Raw genomic sequence first — 24,551 nt, forward strand, 5'->3', positions numbered from 1 at the left:
GCAAATATAATGTCTTGTAATAAATTCAGTAATGAAATGTTTCCTTTTGGCTAGCAGGGAAACAGAACATTGTTGGTACCCTGTTTGTCATGGATGTGCCTCACACCTGTCACATCTTGTCCATAGTGCCATATCTTGCCTAAATAACAGTGCTAAACATCAGGAGCAATGAATCTGTTAGGAACACAAAAAAAACCTGTACAAAATTTGTATTGCTACAGTGAGGTACTGGGATACCAAACAAACTTACCTTCATGAAAAAAAAAAAAAAATTGTCTGCCCAAAAGTATTATTTGAAGAGACTGTTTATTTGTGAATACATTTCAAACATTAGAAACAAGGATAACCCTAGACTCCATGGTGCCTTTAAGGATTCCTTTTACAATGGAACTGGCAAATTAGCTGCTCTGGATTCTTGTGTTGTATGGAATGGGGCAGGATCAAAACAACTTGGAGCTGCAGCAGTTGGAGTGAAAGACACTGCTGCAGCTTGTCAAGAGTTCAAGTTTCACAGCTTTCATTTGAGAGATGGATTTGTCATCACAGCTGTTCTATCTGTTATTGGACTCTCAGGTCCCATACTGGTATGGCTTTGCTTATCCAATAGCATGACAATATTTATAATAAAATGAATTGGTTTTTAGAAGAAGTGCAACTTTCCTGGGCTCAGTAAAATGTTAGCTTATTTAATAAAATAGATCAATGCTTCCGGTGTATTTCATGACCTTTATTTGTAGAATCTGCTTGAGATGTCTCTGTCTCTTTATCTAATTTCAGGTTTTCTGAATATTATCAAAAAGCCACAAACATTTTACTTTAAAATTAGAAATGGTTGCTCTATTTAGTCTTTCTGGGCAAGAATTCCTCTGTTCTTTCTCTATAACAGCAATCTTTTTCACTTTCTTTTTTCTTTAACAGTTTTCCATTTTTATCTGCTTGTCTAGGAGTTCTGTATACACGCAAATTCATAGCATTAATCTTGAACTGTGAACAGCTATGCATATGGTTAGCTATGATATAATGAAAATCTCCTTTGAAGACTGTGAGGATACTTCTGCCACTAAAATTGAGTATATTTGTAATAGCTTGCATGAAGGTGCCTGTAATTGCTTGCATAAAGGTGCAGAAATAAATATTAATTAATTAATTAATACAATAATTTCATGCAGCCAGGATAGCTCTTTTGGTATTGATTAAATTATTCATGGAGCACGAGGTGTAACTACAGCTACAGAAAACTGTAATAAAATAAAACTCTGTCAGCGAAAGGAAAGAATAGGACAAGAAGAAATCTTCATTTAAAAAACTTTAGACTAAATATGCCACAAATTTTGGAGAGTGAGTACATGCCACTAGAACCAAGGGCTGTGATGGCTCCCACAACTCATGGATTATCTCTTGGCTTGAGTCAAATGCAGTCTAATTGGCTGAGTTACAAGAAATTTGGTGAAATTTAGAGGATCTCTAGAAATTCGTAGTTTCCCTGACCTTAAAATTTGTGTATTCATAAGTCAGTCTTAGAATGTTAATGATTAAAATGTTAGTACCCAAAGTGCTGGCACTAAATAAAGATAAAATATTCAGGTACCTGTGAAAGGAAGATATCAAATTGCTCATACAAAATTATTAACAAAATGGTGCCTTTTCAGTTTCAGAAGACTTTAAATATTATTTGCATCTCATTAACAAAACTGGTAGCAACATTAAAGTTTAGGAAAATATTTTTGTATCTAGATACCAGCTGTACTGCTGCTGGATGAATATTTTTTGTTCTTTTTATTTGATAGTCTTGTGAAACATGGGGATATGTGCTTGGATGCAGATGAATGTCCATGCTCATGGAAAGGAAAGGAATATTTTCCGGGTGACAAAGTCATTTCTTCTTGTCATACATGGTAAGTGGAGATCTATTTAAGTGAGTTCATTTTAGTTCTGTGTTTGTAGGCTGATTATTGTTTCTTCATTTGTTTTAATCATAAATTTCACAGCAGACTATCTAAACATCTACTTTGACTTTGTATTTACATTTCTTCAAAGAGCTGTTAAAACTGGTTCAGATTTTGTTGTTTCAAAGCACTTTACATAACAAAATAGTAGCTATTTGGGATCTTTTCCGTTTTTAAAAATCTTGATTTAGAAAATGACTCTTTAATTTTCAAGGTTATGGCTAGTATTCCTAAAGTACAGGTAAAATCCTTTAAGTATTACCTGAGTGACATTTTTGAAAGCTTTTTACTTATTCAGTTTCACATTTAGCACTGAATCTGAGCAGTTTAAAGACCAGAATGTAACCTTCTGTCCTTACATCTGCATCCACTGCTATGTTGAATTAGGGGGAGTACTGAACAACATCATGTACTGAGCAAAGAATCCGACAAATTGGTCACTGATTTTGTGTGTGTAGATAACTGATGAATCAATCAGCATTCAAAGGGATAATTCCAATAGGAAAGGGTTGATAAGATCATTTGAACACATACAGGCACCTATTCCTTTTTTCCCTTTACCATCCAGTGTTGTAAATGCAGCACATACCCTGCCAGGTTTCCTTGAGCACTTTCAGTGTTTTATTGAATAAGCTTCACAGGAGTGTGAAAATACACCCCACCTACCTGATCCTGGAACAAGCTCATCTCACGACAATCTCTGCCTGTTTTCCTCTCTGGCCAAGGCTGAGTGTTGCAGGCTGGCACTAAGCAGTGTGGTTTGTCATACCAGAGCCTCAGAAAAACCAGCTGTACTGCCAAGCACCACGATGCTGTGGTACAGGTGTAGCCTCTGGGTTCCCAGCACAGCAGCTCCCTCTTTTTGTGCCCTCCTCGTAGCTTACCAGGAGCATTTAACTGGTGTCCCTGGTGAGCTGCTGCTCCTGGCCAGCACAGCTCAGGGTAGCCCAGCCCAGGGAAGGCTTGTCCCATCAGCACCAGGCTCTGCCTTGTCTGGATGTCATGCCCCCTCCAGCCTTGTGCTGATTGCCTTCCTCTGCCTCTCGTCAGGTCCTCAGTAGCTGCTCTAGAAGAGATTTGTAGCCCTTTGGTCGACTGGTGAAGCGACTTACAAGGCATCTCCACTGGGCAGGCAGGTAAAGCGACCCGGGTTATTCACCCCCTTGTTTCCAAAGGCCTCTCCATTTGGACCTGGTGTGGGATTGCTTGCATCAGAGAGAATTAATTTATCCCATCTAATCTGTATGAGACTTCACCAAAGGCAGCAGCAATGCAGGCAGAAAGGCACTGGACATTTAACCTTCTCTTTATTTAATTTTTTTTTTTTCCTGAGGCCAGGATAATTAATTCATGCACAAACCCATAACATTGTTATGGCTTTTGTAGTCTTCCACATCCAGAAGCAGAGGCACATTAAGTGATAATGGCTTTTTGGCAATCAGTGGTTCACTAACAGAGGGGAGTCTGCAACAAGCTCTGCTTGAGCCAAAGTGTATAAAATCTGAGTCTGCTGAGTGGGTATGCAGGGGTGTAGCTGATGTGTTAAGGGAAATGTGCAAAGGATGAGAGTGCTTCTGTGCAAACACACTTAGGCATTCATAGAAATCATCATATAGTGGGGTTGGTGCATTGAATTAGTGTGTGTTGATACTAAATATCATCTTACTCATACTTGGTGTAGTGTTAGCAACATAAATATTGATCTATCTGTTGATCAGTGATGTGACAAAGTAACTTCATAAGTCGGCAAAACTACCTGTGAACTGACAGGATCTTTCAGCCCAAGCTCTGGGGTCGGTCTGACCTGTGGCTCTAGGTTTACCAAGTTTTGTTTTCAGGGCAAGTACCTGAAATATTTAGCAGGTAGTGGCAACATTAGACACAAAATGTTCTAGTGCTGAGGCTATCAGAGAAACATTTTGATGGTGTGCTGTGCCAGGTAAGATGGGTCTGTGCAAGTAGATGTGCTGGTCTGCTGTCGTCAAGTTGAGACCACTGAGCAACTCCTGGTCACTCTCTGTGGGCTGCTGAATTTGGCCTCCTGTGTTTTTTAACAAATGCTTATTGGAAATATGCTCTATAAAAAGCTATTTGAAGTTTAGAAGATTCTGATAGCTCAGCTTTTCCAAATTGGATTCTCTAGATCCTAATAAGTGAATGTTAGTTCACTTAGTATGAGACATGACTGGTGTAGAGAACTTTAAAGACATTGTGTATCTCTTAACCCCTTCCTTCTGACTAAAAAATATGTTCCTGAAAAAAAAAAGAAAAGGATCTCCCTAGGCTTTATATGCTAGGAAATGTTTCTGCAGGCCCTTAAGAGATCATCATATGGAGAAGGATTTGAATAGGCCAAGAGTGAAACTAAAACTTAATGTCTCAGGAGAACATGAGAAGCAGCACTTAGTCTTTCAGTCCAAACACAATTTCTTCTGTTTGCCTCTCTCTCCATCAGCTTGATGAGGTTCCTTTCTTTGGTACTGTTCTGAGGTGACTGCAGTTAGCAAGTCCTGCTGCTATTTCCTTGTGCTTTGGTACAGCAAACACTTCTCACCTGTATTTTTAACTTATTTTAGCCACCTGCTTAGTGTATTGATACATGTAGTGAAGCAAAATGCAAGCAGTGGAGCAAATCAGTGATGGGATAAGCCGTCTTGGAAAACCTGGACAGTGGCTCCATGTAGGTGCAAGTTAATTGCTAAGGGAACTGGAAGAAATTTGATGCTACCAGTAGCTGGAGCTGCCTAGATTTTGTATTTGCTGCCCTTCTGAAAAAAGTGGTATACTGCCACTGTGATAGAAATATGAAGGAAAAGTTACACTGACAAAAATTTATACTGGGAGAAAACTTCTAACTGCCTGCTGCTTCAGTATATGAGATGTCAAATGTTAGAGATTTACCCAGTATTTCTGTAAGTCACATTAAGATTTCAGTTATAAAATATTCAGTGTTCATTTAACAAGGAAATTAAAAATAGTTTTTAAAGTAAACTTAGGCATGTACCAAAATTATATCACATGCTGTATTTAATTTAACATACATTTATAAAGTTATCTATACTAAAGCTCTGCCAGGGCATCAGCCTTGCTGTCTTTATCAAGGAGAATTTAAGTGTCTGGGTCATTTGGGAACCTAAAAATGAGATTTTAATGATTGCTTGTGGATGCAGGAAATAAAATTCTATTAATTATTTATAAAACTTATATGTAGTTTCTGAAAATGATTGCAAGAGGGTGATTCAGAAAGAGGCATAATATGCAATGCTGCAAAACCTCCTATTATGCAAAGAGAATCCACTTCTTCTATTACACTGCAAAGGGAATTCAGCAAGATCTGAACAGTCATTCTGTAGATGTGTGGTGAAAACCCTTCCATGTTTAAGGTGGCCATAGACATAACTTGAACTGTTCTAGAAGCTCCTAAACTCTTAGGCTGGTGTTTGGGAGTGATGACATCTGGAAAAAGAGTAAGTCCAACAACATGGTTCTTTTAAGGACCCTAAACACCAAAATAATGCTACTATAATGTTTTCTTGGTGAAATTCTTATTCAAGGAGAGAATGCATGGAGACTGTAATAGCAAGATATGCTACTTTTTCACTTTAAGATTCAACTTGTACAGAAAAAATTGTTAGTGAGAAGCTGAAAAAGAAGATTTTCTGCTTTGTTATTGGTGTGCACTAGAGAATAAATTGTATTATGTTGCACTGGGTTTTTTGTTTTGTTGGTTTTCTTGGTTGTATTTTTAGGGATTTTTGAGACTTGTTGTGGTGCCTGTATATTCTGGAGCCTTTGAATTCTCATGGAAGAAAAAACTTAGATTATATGAGTTCAATAAGTACTTTTTTTTCCCCAGAGAATTAATTGATGTGTCCTGCTTCTAGTCAACATTTCAAAATGCTTTTGTCCACACTCCTCACAGTTGCCCAGCTTTTGTTTGTTTGCTTCTCAGTGCAATAGCTGTAATCATTTGTCCGGGCTTGCAGCTGATATTGCCATTATTGGTCGTGCATTTTTCAGCATTTGCCAGCACGGGTCGTTCCAGTGCACGTTCCAGCCCTGCCCATCGATGTGCACGGCGTACGGGGACCGGCACTACAGGACCTTCGATGGGCTCACCTTTGACTTTGTGGGAACTTGTAAGGTTTACCTGGTTAAGGTGAGACTTTTGTGTAAAATCTCCCTACAACTGGATTTACACTACCTGGTAAAATCCACCATTGTGGTTATTTCCTGTTTGTGTATTTTGCTGAGTCCTACATACTGTTGTTTTCATTTTTGGCACTGTTTAGACTTTGAATCATACATAACATAAGCATACTCTGCAGTTTCTGCTAATTGAACTATGTAACAATACGTATATTTAAAAATTGACTTTTTTTTTTTTTCTTCAGGGAACTTCTTCAACCACTCTTTCTGTCATTATAGAGAATATTGACTGCTTTAGCACTGGAATCATTTGCAGAAAAAACGTTTTCATTAATGTTGGAAAATCTCTTTTAGTATTTGATGATGAGACTGGGAATCCAGTAAGTTTCAGTTTTTACTGCTGGTCAAAAAGCAGCATATGTACTTCTGTGGGTGTTACTTTCATAACCAAAAACTTACTGTGCCATTTCAGTAGCAGAGGTGTAAATATCTTTACAGTGAATGCTGTTCACATCTGGATTGTTCAATGGAAACCTTAAACAAAATCTTGTCTGTATTTGACAGAAATGTTAGAGGAGATAATAGTAGCTCTCTTGTTTAGACTTAATTTCTGTTTAATATCTTAGGAGAAATACAAGTCTTTTGAAGTCAGTAGGAGTTTCGCTGTTAATTCCACTAGAACTAAGAGCTTAGTCAGGTATGGAGTGTATAGGAGGAATATTTCTATACAGTTAAAAAATCCCAACAAATTACAGCCCCTGTGAAGTATACACTCAATTTCATTTTTTCATTTTTGTTTTGGCCAAACTACAAACTCTATTCTGTAAATATTTAGTATTTTAGTATATTAGTAATTATAGTATTAGTAGTACTATTTACCGTTTATAGACTGACTATAGAAAGGAAGTTTGAGATACTGTGTAATTAAACTGGACATCTTAGTCCGTGCTACAAATAAATTACAGTCTGATTGTTAGTGGATTGAGAGAAAAATGCTTTATGTAAATAAGATTGTGACCTAGGGACATATTTGGACAATTCCTTATTTCCAGAGGCTGCTTCATGCATCTTTTTTTACCTATGCATAATCAAAAAAAACCATGACTGTGACAGAATTACTTATAACTTAGTGAAAATCATAATCAGGAGTCCTAAGAATACTCATCTACCTCCCAGATAAATCATTAGCATTCTAATATTCAGTCCATTACCCATCCTTCAAATTTGATATAAAATCAACTTTTAAAAGTGGAAAATCATAAAAATACAATACAGTTCACGTTCAAAATCCAGGCCCATTTTGCATAAGCATTTTTCCCTCTGTGGCCTTCTGTCATTTTTGGATGTGTCTGAGAACCATGCTGTTAAATTTTATTTAGGTGTTTCATTTCCTGTCAAGTGAACATTTTATGAAGATATTATTTCCATTATTAGCTCCCTTGTTTTATTTTGAACAGAGCTTATCTAGTTACATAGATGGCCTACAAAAAATGCAGTTATGGAAAGCTGGATTTTTCACTGTTGTTCATTTTCCTGATGAACATATCACCATTCTTTGGGATCAGAGAACAACAGTTCATGTGCAGATGGGTCATCAGTGGCAGGTAGGTGGAAGTCAAAAATCTTATTGCCATTTTCTTTGAGGTCTTTATATCTTGTTAAATAAGATATATTTATGCAGAGAATCAACTGTATGTCTGTTAGAAATAAATTAAAGAAGAATTCAGCTATCTTGTCAATGAAAATAATCATTCTCATTTAATTTTTTTTGTTAGTTACTCTTTTCTGTATAACTCCTGTAACAACAGAGACAAATATCTTTGGGATGAAGTTTTCCTTCAGTACTCATTCCTTACATGACTGAAGCAGATATTATTTTGCTGAGGCTTAAAAAAAACACATAATTGGCTAACAACACCTTTTTCTGAAGAAAAATATAATCTCCTTTTTTAAAGGCTTGGGGATACGTAACTGAAAGGGCATAATAGTGACATTGCCAAAATCAAATATCCTCCATAGCTTTGTTATGAATTCTTTTGACTGAGAAGATGAATTCTTTTGATTGAAATTGAGCTGAAAAAGGATCAAAATGTAATAAATTTATAATGAAACAGCTGAAGCTGCAAGTTTTGAAAATGATTGTGACTGAGAGTATTTAATCTTGTGAAAATACCTGTTTATATATGTGTGTGTAAATATAATTTTTTCCTTAGGGAGAATTAACTGGATTGTGTGGAAATTTTGATTTGAAGACAGTAAATGAACTGAGGACTCCAGATAATTTTGAATTAACAAACTCACAAGAATTTGGAAACAGCTGGACAGCTATAGAGGTACATGGCAAAAAGAGAATGTGCTTACTTGCATATTTTGCTAATATTTTTTCTTGCTGTTACATCATAAAACTCATCTTGAATGAAATCAGAAGTTCATTCCTGAAAGAAACAGTCAGGCAGCAATACAAATGATGCTATCAGTGGTTCTTAAAGTTGTCATAATCTGTTAAAGAAAACAATCACCTTTTTTGCTGCAGTGTTTAAAGAGTAAAGAAAAATTCTGTAACAATATTTTGAATGTTTTCATTACATTTGAACAGTAAAGTAGTCGTATTTTTGTATAATGGAAGAATTTTGAGCTCACTTTAGAGTGTGTTGACAGTTTAACTGATTTTTCATAGCTGGGAAACTTTTAACTGTACAGCCAAAGCAATGGCAAGGAAAAATTTCTATATGCTGTAAAGTTAGAGACACTTTTTCTAAGGTAATGTTTCTAGTGGTGTTCATAGAAATGTGCCTTCCTAGTAGTTAGGTAAAAAGATCTGATTTCTGACACTCCTAATGCACATTGAGTGATCTTTGTTATTTATGTGAGATTGTTCAGGTGTAAATACTACTGGTTGGGACTCTCTGGCACGTCTGATTACACCCATAAGTATGTGTGTGTTTTTCTGCTGCTTTCAGACCAGTGGAACATTTCTTCAGAAAGTGATTTTCCATTTCTTCTTCATTAGCATTAGCTTTTCATTCTATATCTTAGTCCTACTTTAGTTTCGCATTTTGCATCTCCCTAGAAAAATAAAAAGCACAAAAATATGCTTTGCAAGTTCAAAACACAGTGGCTATGAAAAAAATTTCTCACCTTAGTTTTTCTTCCCTGTTTAGTGTGTTGACAGCTCTGACATTCGAAATCCATGCAGTTTGAACCCCCTTAGAGAGCCATTTGCCAAGAAGGAATGTGGGATACTGCTAAGTGAAGCATTTGAGGCTTGCCACCCAGTGGTGAGTTGTAGTCCTGTGTATAAACAAGTGGCAGTGAACATAGCACCAGAGAGAAATGTTACTCTTCAATATGAAGCCCTCTGTTATTAATGAAGACAAAAATACACCTAATTTTGCATATTTTCTTTTTAATCACAAGTATTGTGTAAGAATACCACTTGCTTGCTTTTCCTGAAATGCATTACACGGCACACACATTTTTCATGCATACATAAATAAATGTATTAAGTGGGCAGTGTTGGATGGGAAAAACTCATTCCTAGAAAACTTACTCAAATGTAAATCCGTGTAGAGTGTGTAACATTTCAATAAGAAGATTAGCATTGACAATTTTCTTTGAAATTTTGTCACTTAAGACAAGACTCAAAGATACTGTAAGGAAAAATAACAAATTCTTGGGTGAAATTGTCTGATAATATGAAGAGAATATCAACTACTCACATGTAAAGAAGAGCTTTCCATCTAGTTTGATTTTTTTTACATTTTATGTGTATGTGACTTCCTTAAAATTTCTGAGTTTTACTGATTAGTGGGCAGTTTAGTCTTTTATTTCACAGGTTTTCACAGTTTTTTAGGGCTCAGATAACACAAAACACTACAAAACACAAGCCCATGTCAGTATCTTAACCTGCCTGTTCTTAATGGGTCATTGATTTAATTGTGTTGCTAAGTGCTGGACAAGATTTTATGGTGTGTCCCAGTGGCCATTTTTTCTCATGTTTCAGAAAGCATTGAGAGTGAAATCTTTAATACATCCAATTTGGATGTATTGCCTTTTGGGAGATCCATAGCTTTGTGTGGAGGTGTTGGTTGGCAGCTCCTATAGGAGTGCTTTTGATAAGCGATATTTTCATTTCCAGATTGACGTCACCTGGTTTTACTCCAACTGCTTGACAGACACCTGTGGTTGCAACCAAGGTGGTGACTGTGAGTGTTTCTGTACAAGTGTCTCAGCTTATGCCCATCAGTGCTGCCAGCACGGAGTTGCTGTGGACTGGAGATCTCCCCGAGTGTGTCGTAAGTTTGCTCAACCAGCACTGCCACTGCCCTGCATTCAGGGCAGCCAGACCTGAAAAATCAGCCACACCAGCTGACCTGGAGCCATGAATTAAATCCAGGCTTCACTGGTGCCTCTCACCCCAATTTCATTCTAGTTTAGCTGGATTATGTTCTTTTGCTGTGTTTGTGAGTGGTGCTTTTCTATTTTTAATCAATTTTCTCCTATGATGTGAAAGGAGAAGTCATGGGAAGTCTATATTAGGGTACAGAATGCATCCCTCAGACCTAAGATGGAAAGTTAGGAGTTCAAGTGATTTCCATCTTCAGGAAAACTTCACTTCTTAATAACATCTAGTAAACACACATGCCTTATTAGAGTCCCCAGAGCAAGTATGAAATATAAAGGTCTTCTGAAAAACAACAAGTAAGTTTTTAAGTTGAACATAGTCATTACCTTGGGATTCCTCTCCAACAATTCTTAGAACTTACAAAAAAAATGTAGGTCCTTTTCTCTAACACCTAATGGAAATGCCTAACAGGAGGCTGTCATTTCCCCAAAGATGGGAAAAAAGAAGGGGAGATGCAAAGAATAAAATGAAGCAAGCATTTTTCTAACTTTGAAGTTGTACAGAGAGAGTGTACAGCTTGCTCGGGGTCACAAACTGGCCTCAGAGTGAGTGGATTACTCTTAACTTTTGATAGAAAAGGTACGGCTTAATGTGAAACTCAGCCATAGCCACTAGAGGTCACAAAAAGACAGCTGTGGGTATGTAAGCTCAGTATTTCCTGCTGAGAAGCAATGCTTTCTTTAAACATGTGTAGTTTAAATTAGGATTTTATCTAAAGTACAGTAAATATTTGGCAATAACTTTTTAATAAATGTTTGTCTATGATCAACTTTGGCCAAGCATTTGGCTCACATCTTAATTGTAAAGGGGAATAGAAAACCTGTTTATCTATAGAATGCCTGTAACTGTATTTTTTTTCTTTATCTTTTTTAGCTTATGATTGTGAATATTTCAACAAAGGTGAGTTCTAAAGGAAGTGAAAAAATATCAATAGCATCTTGGGGTTTTTTATGTAAGTCTTAGAACCTTTTATAAAAACAATTGTGTTAATGAAAACATTTCTTGAGTGTTATATTGTTTAACTAGCCAAGATTGTTTTGCTGCTTTATTTTGCTTTTTCAAAAGCTTTTAATTTCATAATTACTGGACCTCTCCCAAGAACATGTGTCTAACTAATTTTCTTTGCCGCGATGGATGATGATTAAACAATTAAATCATTAAGTAATTAATAGAGTATAAACTGAAAAGTGCTAGTGGCACTGCTTACTTAAGAAGCAGTGCAGTTCAAAGCTGAACAGACCCCAGTGGATTGTTAAATCACTCACAGGCTCCTGTGCAGCCTCCAGAGGGAGGTAGCTATTAAATTATGATAACTTTTTGTCCCCAAAGGGGAATAACACTCCTTTTAGGTCTGTCTGACCTAGCCTTGAGTTCCTGAACAGCCAGCATTGCTGCTGCATTCGAGTGGCTGTCAGCGAGGTGTGCAAACCTTGGGGAAGGTGCTGGACCATGCCTTGAACCTGCCCAGGGTGCTGTAGTCCATATTCAGACTATTTCCAAATCACCCTGCCCGTGTCTGCACAGCAGATGTGGCACATCTGGTGTAAGGAAGGCTCAGGGCTCCTGCTACTGATGCTGTAACTCTTTATCAAGCCCATGTAGAAGCCTGTCTATCCACATGGCATGGAGCATTTTGGTCTTCTGATCAATATTGCAGCAGCTCACTCCTGGAAAGGTCTCAGAAAGAGACCAAGTTAATTAGGACAGATTTATGCACTGTGCCAGGCCCAAAAAATATGGCCAAGAAATATGCCTTTCCTCATACACTGACTACTGAAAAGATTTTGAGTGGAGTCAAATTACTAATGCATGGGAATTTTATCTAAATTGCCATTTAAGACTTTCAATTAATTTAAATAAAGGATAGTTGAATGTAAGAGGTGACTGAAGGTTTTATGTTTTCTTTTTGATTTGTTTGTTTTGTAAAAGAAGTACAGTCTGATAATAGACAACCTTAGTGCAGGTGGACTGAAAGTGCAGTGCCTCTAAGAGCTGTGGTGATAGTGAAGCTAGATACTTTTAAGGTGTCTTATTACCTTTATTTGTTACTGAATTCTCACTGGCAGAAATTACTGGAAATAGTGGAGATTTGTGCATGAGACCAGCCTTGAAATAAAAATGGTTATTGTATATTTCCTTCTTTGAATTTTTGTACTCTTTGCTAATCCAGCTCATTGGTATTCAACACATGTTTCAGAGCTGTCAGTGGGCGAAAGAAAATAATCTCCATGCTGAATATTTTCTTGTCTACGTAACTTTTAGTAGGATGACCCAGAATTACTTAGTTGTGGAGACAGGAAGGTTAAAAAGTTGTCATAGATCAGAAAGAGGTATTCACTTTGTGATGAATCCAGAATGAAATAGTTCCAGTCCTACTAGAAGCAGAAGCCTTTTGTCTTTGGTCGAGGGAAATCCTCAGCTGGTGACTGTGGTTTCTCAACTTTTAGATGGGCCTGAGACAGGGTATTTAAACATATAAGAATATTTCCAGAGCAGTGTATGTTTTAAGTAGTAATTTAAAACATGTTTTTTCAACTCCCTGAACTGAAGGTTAAGAGATATCTTTGTACATGTTTAGGTGGGCATGGACCTGTATCCTAACTGGCTACCTTTTCATGCCATTAGAATTTAAAGCTCTACTTGTAATGCAGCTTCCTTAGGATTTCAAAATCCTTAATAACGCTTAGAGTTTTGGAGAACCAGAGTGTGAAGGCAAGCTGCAAATTGCAGTCCAGACTTTGAACCAGTTGAAACAGATTTTAGAAGTCAATGCTATTAACTTCCCAGCTGAGAGCTGCAGCTATCTCAGATGTATGCTTGCCATGTCCTGGCATGTGGGTAAAATGGTAATGAGGTGAACTGCTCAGGTAAGGCATAAAATGCCTAATTTTAACAGGGAACTTAACAAAAATAGTTTCAAACATTTAAAAATAAACTCAAAATTATTTTTCTGCAGTAAAGTTTGATCTAAATGAGAAGGTGTGGCATTTTAAGGTTTATGAAATAAACTTGCATATTTTTTGCTTTTTAAACTTATAGATAAAATATGACCATTAGCTTATGATGCTAATTTCTTCCTGTCTTACTTCACAGTGGGTATGTTTGTATCTTCACTGTTCAAGGAGTTTTTTGATGCTTGTTGACAACAAACTTTTATTCTCTGTACTTCATGCTTTGGACATTAATAAAATAGGTTTTAAAAAGTAGTAAGACATGTATAGTCAGTTCAACCATACAAATAAATAGTTTAGAAGGATCCTAAATCAAATAACCAAGGGGTCAACTAACTTCAATGAGGTCATTATGAAACCAAAGCATATGAGAGGGACAAAAAGGAGAAGCTGATCATGAATCTTGAAAATTGAAAGCAGTTATCCTTGATAGTTTTTATAACACATATTTTCTAAAAATGATTTATTTTAGTTTTCTTTCAAGTCTAGTGCATAGCACCTAGATCTCTTCCCAGAGTGGTGAGGTGTGTTTTTCTTCACATGCTCTGCCGTAATGCTTAGAGCTCAAGCATTTGTGACATTTGAAAAATAATTGTTTTTTTTCTCCACAGCTCTGGGAAAAGGCCCATACAAACTGGTCAGCTATTTGGATGGAAAATTTGTAATAGCAGCAAAATCAGTGGATGGCATTGTTTTCCCCGTGAAAGAAGATGATGTTGTTCCTGGGCATGTAGTGAGCTTTATGCTGACTTCAGGACTTTATAAACCCAAAGCACATGGTAAAGTCATAAAAACCTAGCATCTTAAATAAGACAGAGCAAATTCTGCCCTTGTCTTTAAGAATAGACCTGGGTCCAAAAAAAATTTCCTTGCTTTATCAGTCAGTTGAATATGCACTTCAATGTCTGCCAAAATTTTCTTTGGTGGGTTTTAGATTGTAGCTTTGTAAGGAGTTGAAAAGCAGCTGCCTCCCCACACTCCAGCCTTCAGAAGCACCAAACTGGTATTGCAGCCCAGTAATCTGTGTGTTCCTGCCTTTACCTCTCCTCTGGTGGAAGTGGGAAAGGATGGGAGGGAAATGTTGCAAGAAAAGTGCTCCCCACTTCCCTTGCTCTGCCAGCATCACTCACTGCCCACACACACACGCACAGATGCCCTTTGGCACTGACTGAGCTCTGTAAGGGTGAGTGCTGCAAATCTGTCTCCTTTGGGTCCCAGCCTAAGGCTCCCCTGGAGGAAACTTCCTTCTTCATCAGAAGAAAGATATGTTGCACGCCTTCAGACATGTGCAGAAAGCCTACAAGAGTATGTCCAGCATTTGTGACATTTATTAAATGCTGAAGTTGTCTGCACACACAGCTTTAATGCCCACAGAGCACTTGGGTATCAATGGTTTTACTGACCAGAGTCCCCTGATGAGCTCTTTGGACAGCCTGAAGGTGGCTTTGTATCACTTAAAAAATTCAAGTCTTTGATTACTATACTTCTGTCTGGAGAACTGACACAAGAGCTCCTGTAACAGAATAGCTGGGGATAGATTTCTTTTATTAGTCATTGTTTTGAGGCACTTGTACATTGTGTTCAATTTATGTTTGGAAAGGGAAGGTCAGTCCTGCTGTTCTGTTCCTCTATAAAAATCTCTTGCTCAGAATTTAACCTGGAAAATAGAATTTGTGCCTTATGGTCCAGTTTGAGCAAATGGCATTTCATCATTTGATCATGAGGAATTTGTACAATCGATATGATGTATTATTATAGGGCATTCATGACTCTTTGGTACCTCAGCAAAATGTATGTCTTAGCAGTTTCAGGCATGCCTGGGTAATGGAGAGTTTGGGGCATTAATGCACTGATTGGCTATACAGCAGGTGTTAAAAATCACACTGACTGTCCTTTGTTACTTATCAAAGAGCTACTTGCTACAGACAATCCATAAAAAGACATTCACTAGTACTGCTAGGTTTTTCAGATTATCTGAAGCTTTTATGCACGGAAAACAAGGTGGTCTTCCAGAAGTGTTATGCCAGAATGTGATAATATATCCTTTTAATAGAGATCATTTGTTTTCCAAGTGTTTTTTTTTTAAAAGAAATGCTATCCAGTCCTGGAGGGTTAGTTGATTTTACAGTAGATTAATGGCTGTTTTCAAGAGACTAGCAGAGTTTACAGCAAAACAGAATGAAGTAATTCTGTGAACAACAGATGCCTCTAACAGGCTCAAGATCTGATGCCCTGCAATTGGCTGCACAGAGGCTGCTTGAAATCAGAAGTACTGCAGGGTAAGGTATCATGAGGGAACATTTTCCAGAAAAAAAAGACTTTGCTGTAACATTCTTAGAGGGAGAGCTACAGAGCTGAATGCAAAATACAGATTTTTAATTTATTTTTAATGAAAGGCTGAGCTTTTAAGCTATCAATTCCTGATGGCAAATGTTACTTTTAAACCTAGTGAGATGGAGTTAAAGTTTTTATTAAACAAATAGCTTAGTAAAGACTGTCAATTAAGTTCTGCTTGACTGCAGGGCTATATTCCTTTATCCTGGTGTGGGCAAATGTCTCATTCTCTTTGTATTGCTGTTGGAATTTGTAGAGTATTTAGAAAACTTAATAATTATCACAATCTAGCACTCGGCAATCCATAGTGTATTTTATTACAAGATTCAGGCTGTTTTCACTGGTAAGGCCAAAGCAAATTTTCATTCCTCATGCTACTAGAGTCAGTAACAGTACATCAGAATTAACTTGGTTTATTATGCATATATCAGCAGATAAATAAGTTCTGTGAGCTCTCTTCTGTTTTATTTTTTTCAGATTCCAGCTTGATTTCATTAGAAACAGCTGAGAGACCAAATTATTTTCTTCAGATGGTCTCCAATAATACTCTTGTCATTTCTAAATGGAAAAAATCAGAAGATTTTCACAACAGATCTACGTTTGTCATTCACAAGAATACATGGCTGTCGGGATACAGTTCCTTTGAGTCATTTGCAAAACCAGGATTCTTCATCCACATTTCAGCCTCTTCAGTTGAGCTTTTGAAGTACCATCATTCAGAGGAGTTCAGACTGTCAACCCTTTTTAAACTTGTAGGTAGGTAATTATATTTGAGTGTTATGAACAGCAGATTTCTCCCTGTGCAAATCCAGGCTAAAAGGTGTTATTTTCAGAGGTGATGAGATGACTTACTTCTCCCCTACATTACTGGGAGCTGTGGGAATTCTGGGACATCCAGGCTCAAAATATTTTTCCCTGAGCATTGTAGTGAAGATGAGAGTCTATTTTCTCATTAAAAGCCATTAAATAGCTTAACACACTTTTTTTTTTTTTTTAAATTTGCCAAATGGATTTGGAAATACGTACCCTAGTGTACAGTTTCTGGGCAATACTTGCTGTGGAGGTAGTAAAAAAATTCTTGAATTTTCTAGAACACCCATGCTCAGAAAAATGGATTCACAAAGGGAATATAAAAGAACAGATTTCTAAAATTTAAGGTGTGTGGACAATGTTTTCTCTTCTTTGTCTGCTGCCAGGAGAGAGATTTCTGTGCAGTGAATTGTCATTTTTAACCTTGTGGCCTCCTCAGGAGCAACTCCATCCAGTGCTAAGGACATGGCCTGTAGGTTACACCTTTCAAACCTCATTTTCTCCTGAAAAACACCTTGTCTTTTATCCACTACCCACTCAGAGATGCTGTGTCTGTTGGGATGTTAACCAGTAATGTTTCAGTCATCATCTAGTTGCAGGTACTCACCCCTTCTTGGGGATGCAGATGTTAATTTCCCTAATGTTTCTTGAATAGATGCAGCTTTTGAATACAAGACAGACTGCTACGAGGGTGTTTTTACCTACCTGTGAGATTCCCATTCCCATAATAGTTCCATTCCACTGAGACATTAGGATCAGAAATGAAGATACTCACTCTGAGGATGCTTTCACAGGAGCTGGCTGCAGATATTGCTCCTACTAGAGCTGATAACAAAACCAGACTGAAAAATAATGTCAGTCAAGCTATTTCTGGTTTGTTTTGTTTTGTTTATAGATCAGTAAGAAAAAGAAATAAGAATTGCAGTTTTTACATATTCTTAAACAAGTGGAACCATGCACTGAAATGAAGGTGGCCTTGGAGGTCAGGAAAAACATACAATAAGTTATATTGGTGTATAAAATAAAGCAAAGCAGATTATTCATGTAACTCTGCTTTAGTTTTTACTTGCTTTAACACATTAGATACATCAAACATATTCATTTATGAAATTCAGTGACAACAATTACTTGCTGAAACCAAGTGTAGCGTATATAATTCCAAAATCACTGCAAAGGATTATGTTCTAATACTTTTTTATTGTGCTGCAGTTTTAAATGCATAATTTATTTATTTAGCAAAAGTATTTTAATAAGTGTTCCTAGAAATACCATGTTTTAAAATCAGTTGTTCATTCCCTGAAACTGAAATGTATTTTACAAGCAAAGAGAGAAAATGAAATATTGTATCAAATAAAACATGGCCTGGCCTTGTTTTACAGTGACCGTGTTGAATTGTGGCACAGACAAACCTGAAGCATCCTCTGATTCCTGTGACAGAGGAGGCCAACTGTATGCCTCGTGGAGCTTCTTGTTATCAAAACACTGAATTAAAGTGTTAATGGTGTCATTGTGAATCTGCCGATGTTTTGCAGTGCATTATGCTGACAGCCTAATGCAGCTGTTGACTGGCACACTCCAACTTGAGAAAAATGACAGATTTTGTCATTACCAAATGCCTGCTGCCTCTTGACAAATGCTTGTAATCGCAGAGCTGTTGAGGTTTTTGAGCGGCAGAATTAGAGGGCTAATGCTATTACCAGGATGTTCGTACAGCGTTTCAAGCAAGGAACTTTTTTGGGACATAACAAAAATATCTCCCAAGTCTTTTATCTTTGAGGGAGGAATGAAGAAGGTTAAAGCATGTTCCAATTCTCAGTGGTCATCCATTAACACAGAATGGTATGTCTTTTCAAGTGTGAAGTCTTTACCCTCCAGTCATTATACCAAAAAATCCTATTTATGCCAATGGAAAACTAAAACAATTTACCTCAGCAAGTGGGATCAGATCAAATGATCAAGAGGTATTTCATTAATCACCACATCCGAGGGCTTGGGTTTCAGAGTTTTATAAGCAGAGGAGCATAGGGCTCCAATCTTTCTCCAGTGTACTTTCACAAGGGCCAGCCTGCTGATGTAGGGTAATTACATGGTCTAAAAATACAGCAGCATTTGTTTAAGTTAATGGAAAAGTTACACCAGCTCCAGAGTGCGCAGGCAAAAGCATATTGGGTTTCCTGCTGACTATTGTAAATGCTTTGCATATTAGATCAGAAACTCTTGAACCGGGAGCAGCTATTCCTGCGGAATCAGAGGATAAATATCAGGAGCAGAATAATAGGCCCAGTAAATCCCCTTGGCCAGAAAGCTCCTCATGAGACTTCTTCGTGCTCTGTGACGCACATCCAAAAGGAAGAATTTAAAGTGACCTGAGCAGTAGACTCATATCTGTTTAAAGTCAGCTGACAAGTCACTTTTTCCAGTTTCATGGCAATAAATATTGTCACGTTGGGATGCACCATGACTGGGAAGTGTTTGCCATGAGAAGTCACTTCAGCTTTATAACTGGGTTATTTTCATTATAATTTGCTTTTTCTGCTGTCCTGTTCCCACAAACATTGAGGAAATTGAGTAGAAAACTGAATTTTGATATGTGGTATGTACTTATTTGCAAGAAAATACATTTTGCATTTAGGAATTTTTTTGCTGGCAAATGAACTGGTATGCATTCAGGCTATAGAAAGAACACTCTTACTCCTACCAGAGGGACAAACACAAAGGTGTCACGTAAGAGCCATCAATTCCCATTTGAGATTTCTGGGAAATCAGTCTATGTAGGAAATTTATGACCTTTTTATGGGCATAGCTGTTGTTTTCTTACCCTTTTAAAAATAATATGCTCAAACAAGTTACTTTTTATCATTCATATAATTGTCACCCATTTAAGATCACTAGGAGTTATTTTTATGTCTGTTATGAAAATGTGACTTGCCCCATATAAATTCTGCAACAAAGTATTTAATAATGCTAGTTATGTGCTGTAATAGCTAACTTACTGTAAATATAATGACTGTTTTAGAGAGAATTTTCAGCTAAAATTAAAATATCAAGATGCACTAAGTATAGGCACGCTGCACAGAGGCATTTTCCAATGTTTAAGTTTGATACAGAGCACTTTTAATCTTGGTATTTTAATTAACTCAGTCACCTTCAGAAACATGGTGCAAAACTGAAAATTAAATTAACTTTAATGAAAAAGTTTTTTACAAAACCATCTTTTTACCTTAAGTTAGTTTTACACATGATCCTACCGACTGTTTTAACATCAATTTGCTCTTATCCATTTCCATCAGTAGACTTAATTTTCTGGAGTGTCCTGATTCACTCATAACGAGTTGCTGTTGAGTTTAATTTGAGTTTGTTGGCCCAGAAGTTTGTGACGTGGGCCCTGGGGCTGAAAATGCTGAGCAACTGCTGCTGTACCTGCAAGTCCCACATGTACCACTGAACACATCTGCCTGGTAGCTCCTGCAGTCAGACTGAGGTTACTGGACAATAATATCTTCCCTTTTTCTACTGCAAACACAAACATTTGACTTACCATTTTTGGCTGAGTAAACTGGAGGAGATTAAAAAATTGCATTAACATTGTAATAGTAAACTGAACCATACACAGATGCGAGGTAGGTAATTGCAGTTTGCTTCCAGTGATGTTTTGGCTGGGCACAAAGTTTAATTTTTCCAGTGATGTTTGCTTACATTTCTCATTGCAGAAACTTAGAAGTCATGAGCAGGGTTTGTTACTCATTTGTGTGTGTTAAGTGGGTAGATAGGATTTCATGTTTCTAAACTTGTAACTGAGGAGACAGGCAATCTAAGTTACCAAGCAGAGTTTTGCCTCCATTATAAATAGAACTAATTCTGAAGCAATTTTTATACTTACTAGATTTTTTTAAATTTTGCATTTAATTTCAAAAAAGAAAAAAAAGCATCAGGTAAGAAGGAAAATCTAGATACTTGATTTCTTTAAAATAATTTTTAGACCTTTATTTTAAATACCTCTTATTAACACTGGAACATTTCAAATTTTAGGCTTTATTTTTACGTAAACAGCCATTTTTGAGCATAGCTTGGAATTGTTCATATTACAGAGATTCTAACAATAGCAAATTTTGTCCCTGTGATGTAAAAGTCAGCATACAAAATGAAGGTCAGGTGGACTTGTGAACAGTAAGAATTGTCAAGTCAGAAAAAGAAGTGACCTAAGAAAGGTGTTTGTGCCTTAGCAGAACCTTGTGGTCTGTCAGGGATAAAATAGTAAAAATCTTCATTAAATGGTAGCAACTGCTGTTGTCATCCCAGTTTTATTTTTGAAACCATGAAGAAGAAAATCATAAATTACAGGGAAGAAAATGCTTCTCTGATGTTCAAGAAGGTGTGAAAGCAATGGAGTTGAGAAATATCTTTTTAATCTATTGTCTTTGGCCATGTTCATACCTGTGCTCCCACGAGGGGTTTCTGCACATTGATGAGCTCAGCTCCTGCTGGGTAAGAGAACTGTGGGCTCCGCTGGCATATCACCCAGGGCATCAGTCACCATTTTGGGGAGGATTTGCTGTGTCACCAAGCAGGAGACAAATGCGGGTAGACTTGACAAGGAGACACATGGCTATCTCCAAATGCCATGACAAATCCTTTTGAGGACCATGTGCTTGCTACGAGAAGTTTGATTCATTGTCTGTAAGCTGTGAATCATTGTTCTGTGGTGACAGAGCTCTGCTGTTGCTCAGGCTGCAGTAAGCTCGTGTTACTGGTTACTGGAGAGGGAATTTAAGTATTAAAAACATGGGAAGCATGTGGTGGAGGTGGCTGAACAAACCAAGTGAGCTCAGCCACGCCTCATGTGGCTTCCCCTCAAGGCCCTTCCATCGTCTTCATTGCTCCTTTGTTCACTCTCTAACAGCTGAATGTCCTTGTTTTATATTGTGGTGACTAAAAATGCACACAGGACTTGAGGTGAGGCTGCACCAGTGCAGAGCAGGTGTTGTGTTGTTTTTTATTTTGTCTTCTTTTACAGAGGCTTGATCCTTGGGATGCTCAGGTATTCCAGAAGTTAGATTGACAATAGTGAAAAACTCTAAATAGTATGAATTATTGAACTAAGATTTTATTAATATTCTAAAGAATGTTCCCACAATTCATAAAAAAGCACAGATATATGGGTTTCCAGAGACATCCTGAAAACTTTCTGAGAAAAAGGAAGACAATTCATACTAATACTTAACTCCTGCTATGGTGATTTGGTGTGTTTTTAAATGTGGTTTGCACACTCAAAACACTGGTACAGCAGTCTCTTGACTGGAAAATTATATGTCCATTGGTTCTACAGATCTTTAAAAGCAATTATTTATGTCCAGGTTCACAAGTTCTTCAAGTTGTCCATAGTTGTTTTTGTAGGAGTAGAGACAAAATTTGTGAACAAACATGGCTTCATTCTTGACTGAAAGCAGCATTTACGAAACACTCAACAAATGCTATGCATTCATGTGGAGATTCACCCTACCAAGGCATGCAACACCACCAAACTCTGTGAGCTTAGTCTTTAGGAAATCTTGAGGAAAATGTGTCTATTATTTCATAAAAGTCTCATTCATTTGGAGAATGGGAGATGGTATGTTAATCCCAGCACTTGGACGTGTTAATTCTTGGCCACTGTTCTGCTAAATTGAGAAACTGTCATTCTTCATCAAGTTGCAGTCTTGCTTCTGCAAGCTTGTACTTTTATTGTGTTTGAAACTTACTCTGTGGTTAATGGTGTATTCTGTGACCAGAGTTAAAAGTTATGGATTTGTCTCCATATCAAATCTAGGGTAGACTAATGAATGAGATTTCCTGCATTCACCTTGGATTTATTGACTGTTTTCACTACTTTTGGTGATTGCTTGTGCCAACAGGTCTCTGATGTGTTTTTTCTTTCTGCCATATATCTTTATTTTCCTTAAACCTTGTATTTCTGCTATGTATTTTCTTTTGTCCTTAAACCTTACCACTCAACAAGTCCATGCATACAAGACCTCATACATCAGTCACCGAAATATATGGCAAAAATTCCCTTCGTCCATTAGATTTATGTAACTTATATTGGTGTCACTGGAAGAGGTCACAGAAGAAATCAGTCACATGTACTTAACTTATGTGAAACATACTAAATGCATATTTTACTGTCATAAGAATTGTGTTTTTAAAAGCAGTAACAAATTACATTCCTGGATAAAATGAGATGTAGGAAGGGTAACACTAGATGGCAACATACACACCTTTTTGTCTGAGTTTGATTTCTATTTTTAAGAGAATTATTTGTATTTTAAGAGAAGATATTATTAGTTAATAATGACAAAGATAATTAAAGTGCAGATTCCCTAAATTGCAGGAATAAAAATTTCTCACTATCTTCATAGAAAATTTGACTCTCTTCAAGAAGATGTAAAAGAGTATCTCAGTCAAGCAAAGATCAGAAAAACTTAGAAAATGCTTAAAAAAAAAAAATGGAAGTTCTTTCTAAGTAATTAGCATTTTTTCTTGGTGTTTAATGTAAGCATTGTTTAAGATAAGATTGTCTTTAACAATGTAAGCATTGTTTAAGAGCAGTTACTCTGTAGGCTCTGAACAACATTGCTCTGAGCTCAAGCTTACCAGTTTAGAGGGGATTAATATATGATGATGGTTGTCTTCTGCAGGCATGATTGTGCAGGAAATGTCACTGCCCTGTCCTGACTGCTGTTAGAAGGGCTGGGGTGGGCTGTCATAGTGCAGGGACTGAAATCCAGATATATCCTGCAAATCTTGCAGGTGCTGGAAGAGCCACTGGGCTAATCCAGCATTGGGCAGGAAACTGTTCTGCGTGGAGGTGGGGGATGGCTGGGGTGCATTTGAATTTGTGTTTCTGTTATGTGACTTGCAAGTCCTTCAATAAACACTGCAAGGCATGCCTCCTAGTGATAATGTATCTGTGAGTGCTTAAAGAAATATAAGAATAAGATATCTTTGTTGTTTTTCAGATGTCAAATTTAAGCTTCTGTCCCGTTCTACGTGTGAATGGCGTTATGATGCCTGCACAAGCCCTTGCTTCAAGACATGCAGGGACCCTTTGGGAAAAAACTGTCAGACAGTACCAAAGTAAGTGTCTGTATTTTTATGGAAAAGTGTGTAATTTAGGCAAGACACTTAAGCAGGATAATAGGATTACGAGGGCCCAATGTACACTTCACATAGCAGGACTGTGTTCTTGGGTAAGGAGGTAAGTGAAAGAGGAAAGAAATGGAATAAAACCTGCTGCTGTAGCCACATAAATGTGACATTTCAGCCTTTAGTGTACTGTCTGGTTCTGGAATGACTGCTATATTTGTAACTTTCATTTTGGGAGTATTATAGAGTATTAATGAAGAGAGGTTATCATAACTTTGTTTCAAACACTTGTGCCCTTACTTTTCCATTATGTCATTGCAACAGCTATATCTGGCCTTACTTTTTCCACTGCAAAGTTGAATTTGTGCTAAATCTGGTAAAAACTGACACTCAGATTTTGACCTGTAAAAATATTGGGTGTTATAGCAATAGTATTCACTCTTGAATCTGTGACTGTTCATTTCAAAAGCTGAGTGTCACAAAGTTCATGCTTTCCCTTAGATCTGAGTGGGAGTGGAAGTCATGGCAATGACATTTGGAAGGAGTACACGAGGTGAATCAGACTGTCTGCTTAAATATACTTTATATGTAAAATCTTTTCCTGAAACTGAATGCTTGATCCAGAAGATACTATTTGACTAGTTACTGCTAATTGTTTTTCTTTTAGAGTGGAAGGATGCATCCCTGCCTGTCCTCTCAACATGTTGCTGGACGAAATAACTCAAAGATGCGTGTATTTTGAAGACTGTATGTTTGAAATCTTATATATATATATATATCATATATTAGACTTAGCTTAATAATTAATCCTCTCTTTAGTCATAATTTCAAATA

General features: G+C 37.1%; 1 protein-coding gene across 4 annotated transcripts in view; it reads left to right on the forward strand.

The window, feature by feature from the left end:
* The window catches only part of OTOG (otogelin), a 147,324-nt gene that overhangs the window by 38,566 nt on the left and 84,207 nt on the right, over nt 1-24,551 (forward strand). For all 4 annotated transcript variants that reach the window (XM_021525661.2, XM_085580146.1, XM_085580147.1 and 1 more), the window contains 12 exons: nt 1,788-1,895; nt 5,967-6,105; nt 6,341-6,475; nt 7,553-7,699; nt 8,309-8,428; nt 9,257-9,373; nt 10,234-10,390; nt 11,374-11,400; nt 14,063-14,230; nt 16,263-16,541; nt 23,591-23,708; nt 24,385-24,464. In XM_021525661.2, coding sequence (XP_021381336.2) covers nt 1,788-1,895; nt 5,967-6,105; nt 6,341-6,475; nt 7,553-7,699; nt 8,309-8,428; nt 9,257-9,373; nt 10,234-10,390; nt 11,374-11,400; nt 14,063-14,230; nt 16,263-16,541; nt 23,591-23,708; nt 24,385-24,464 — 1,595 coding nt within the window. The remainder of the gene's footprint in view (nt 1-1,787; nt 1,896-5,966; nt 6,106-6,340; nt 6,476-7,552; nt 7,700-8,308; nt 8,429-9,256; nt 9,374-10,233; nt 10,391-11,373; nt 11,401-14,062; nt 14,231-16,262; nt 16,542-23,590; nt 23,709-24,384; nt 24,465-24,551) is intronic.

The sequence above is a fragment of the Lonchura striata genome, chromosome 5 (genome assembly GCF_050655825.1).
Source record: "Lonchura striata isolate lonStrDom1 chromosome 5, ASM5065582v1, whole genome shotgun sequence".
NCBI classification, from domain to species: Eukaryota; Metazoa; Chordata; class Aves; order Passeriformes; family Estrildidae; genus Lonchura; species Lonchura striata.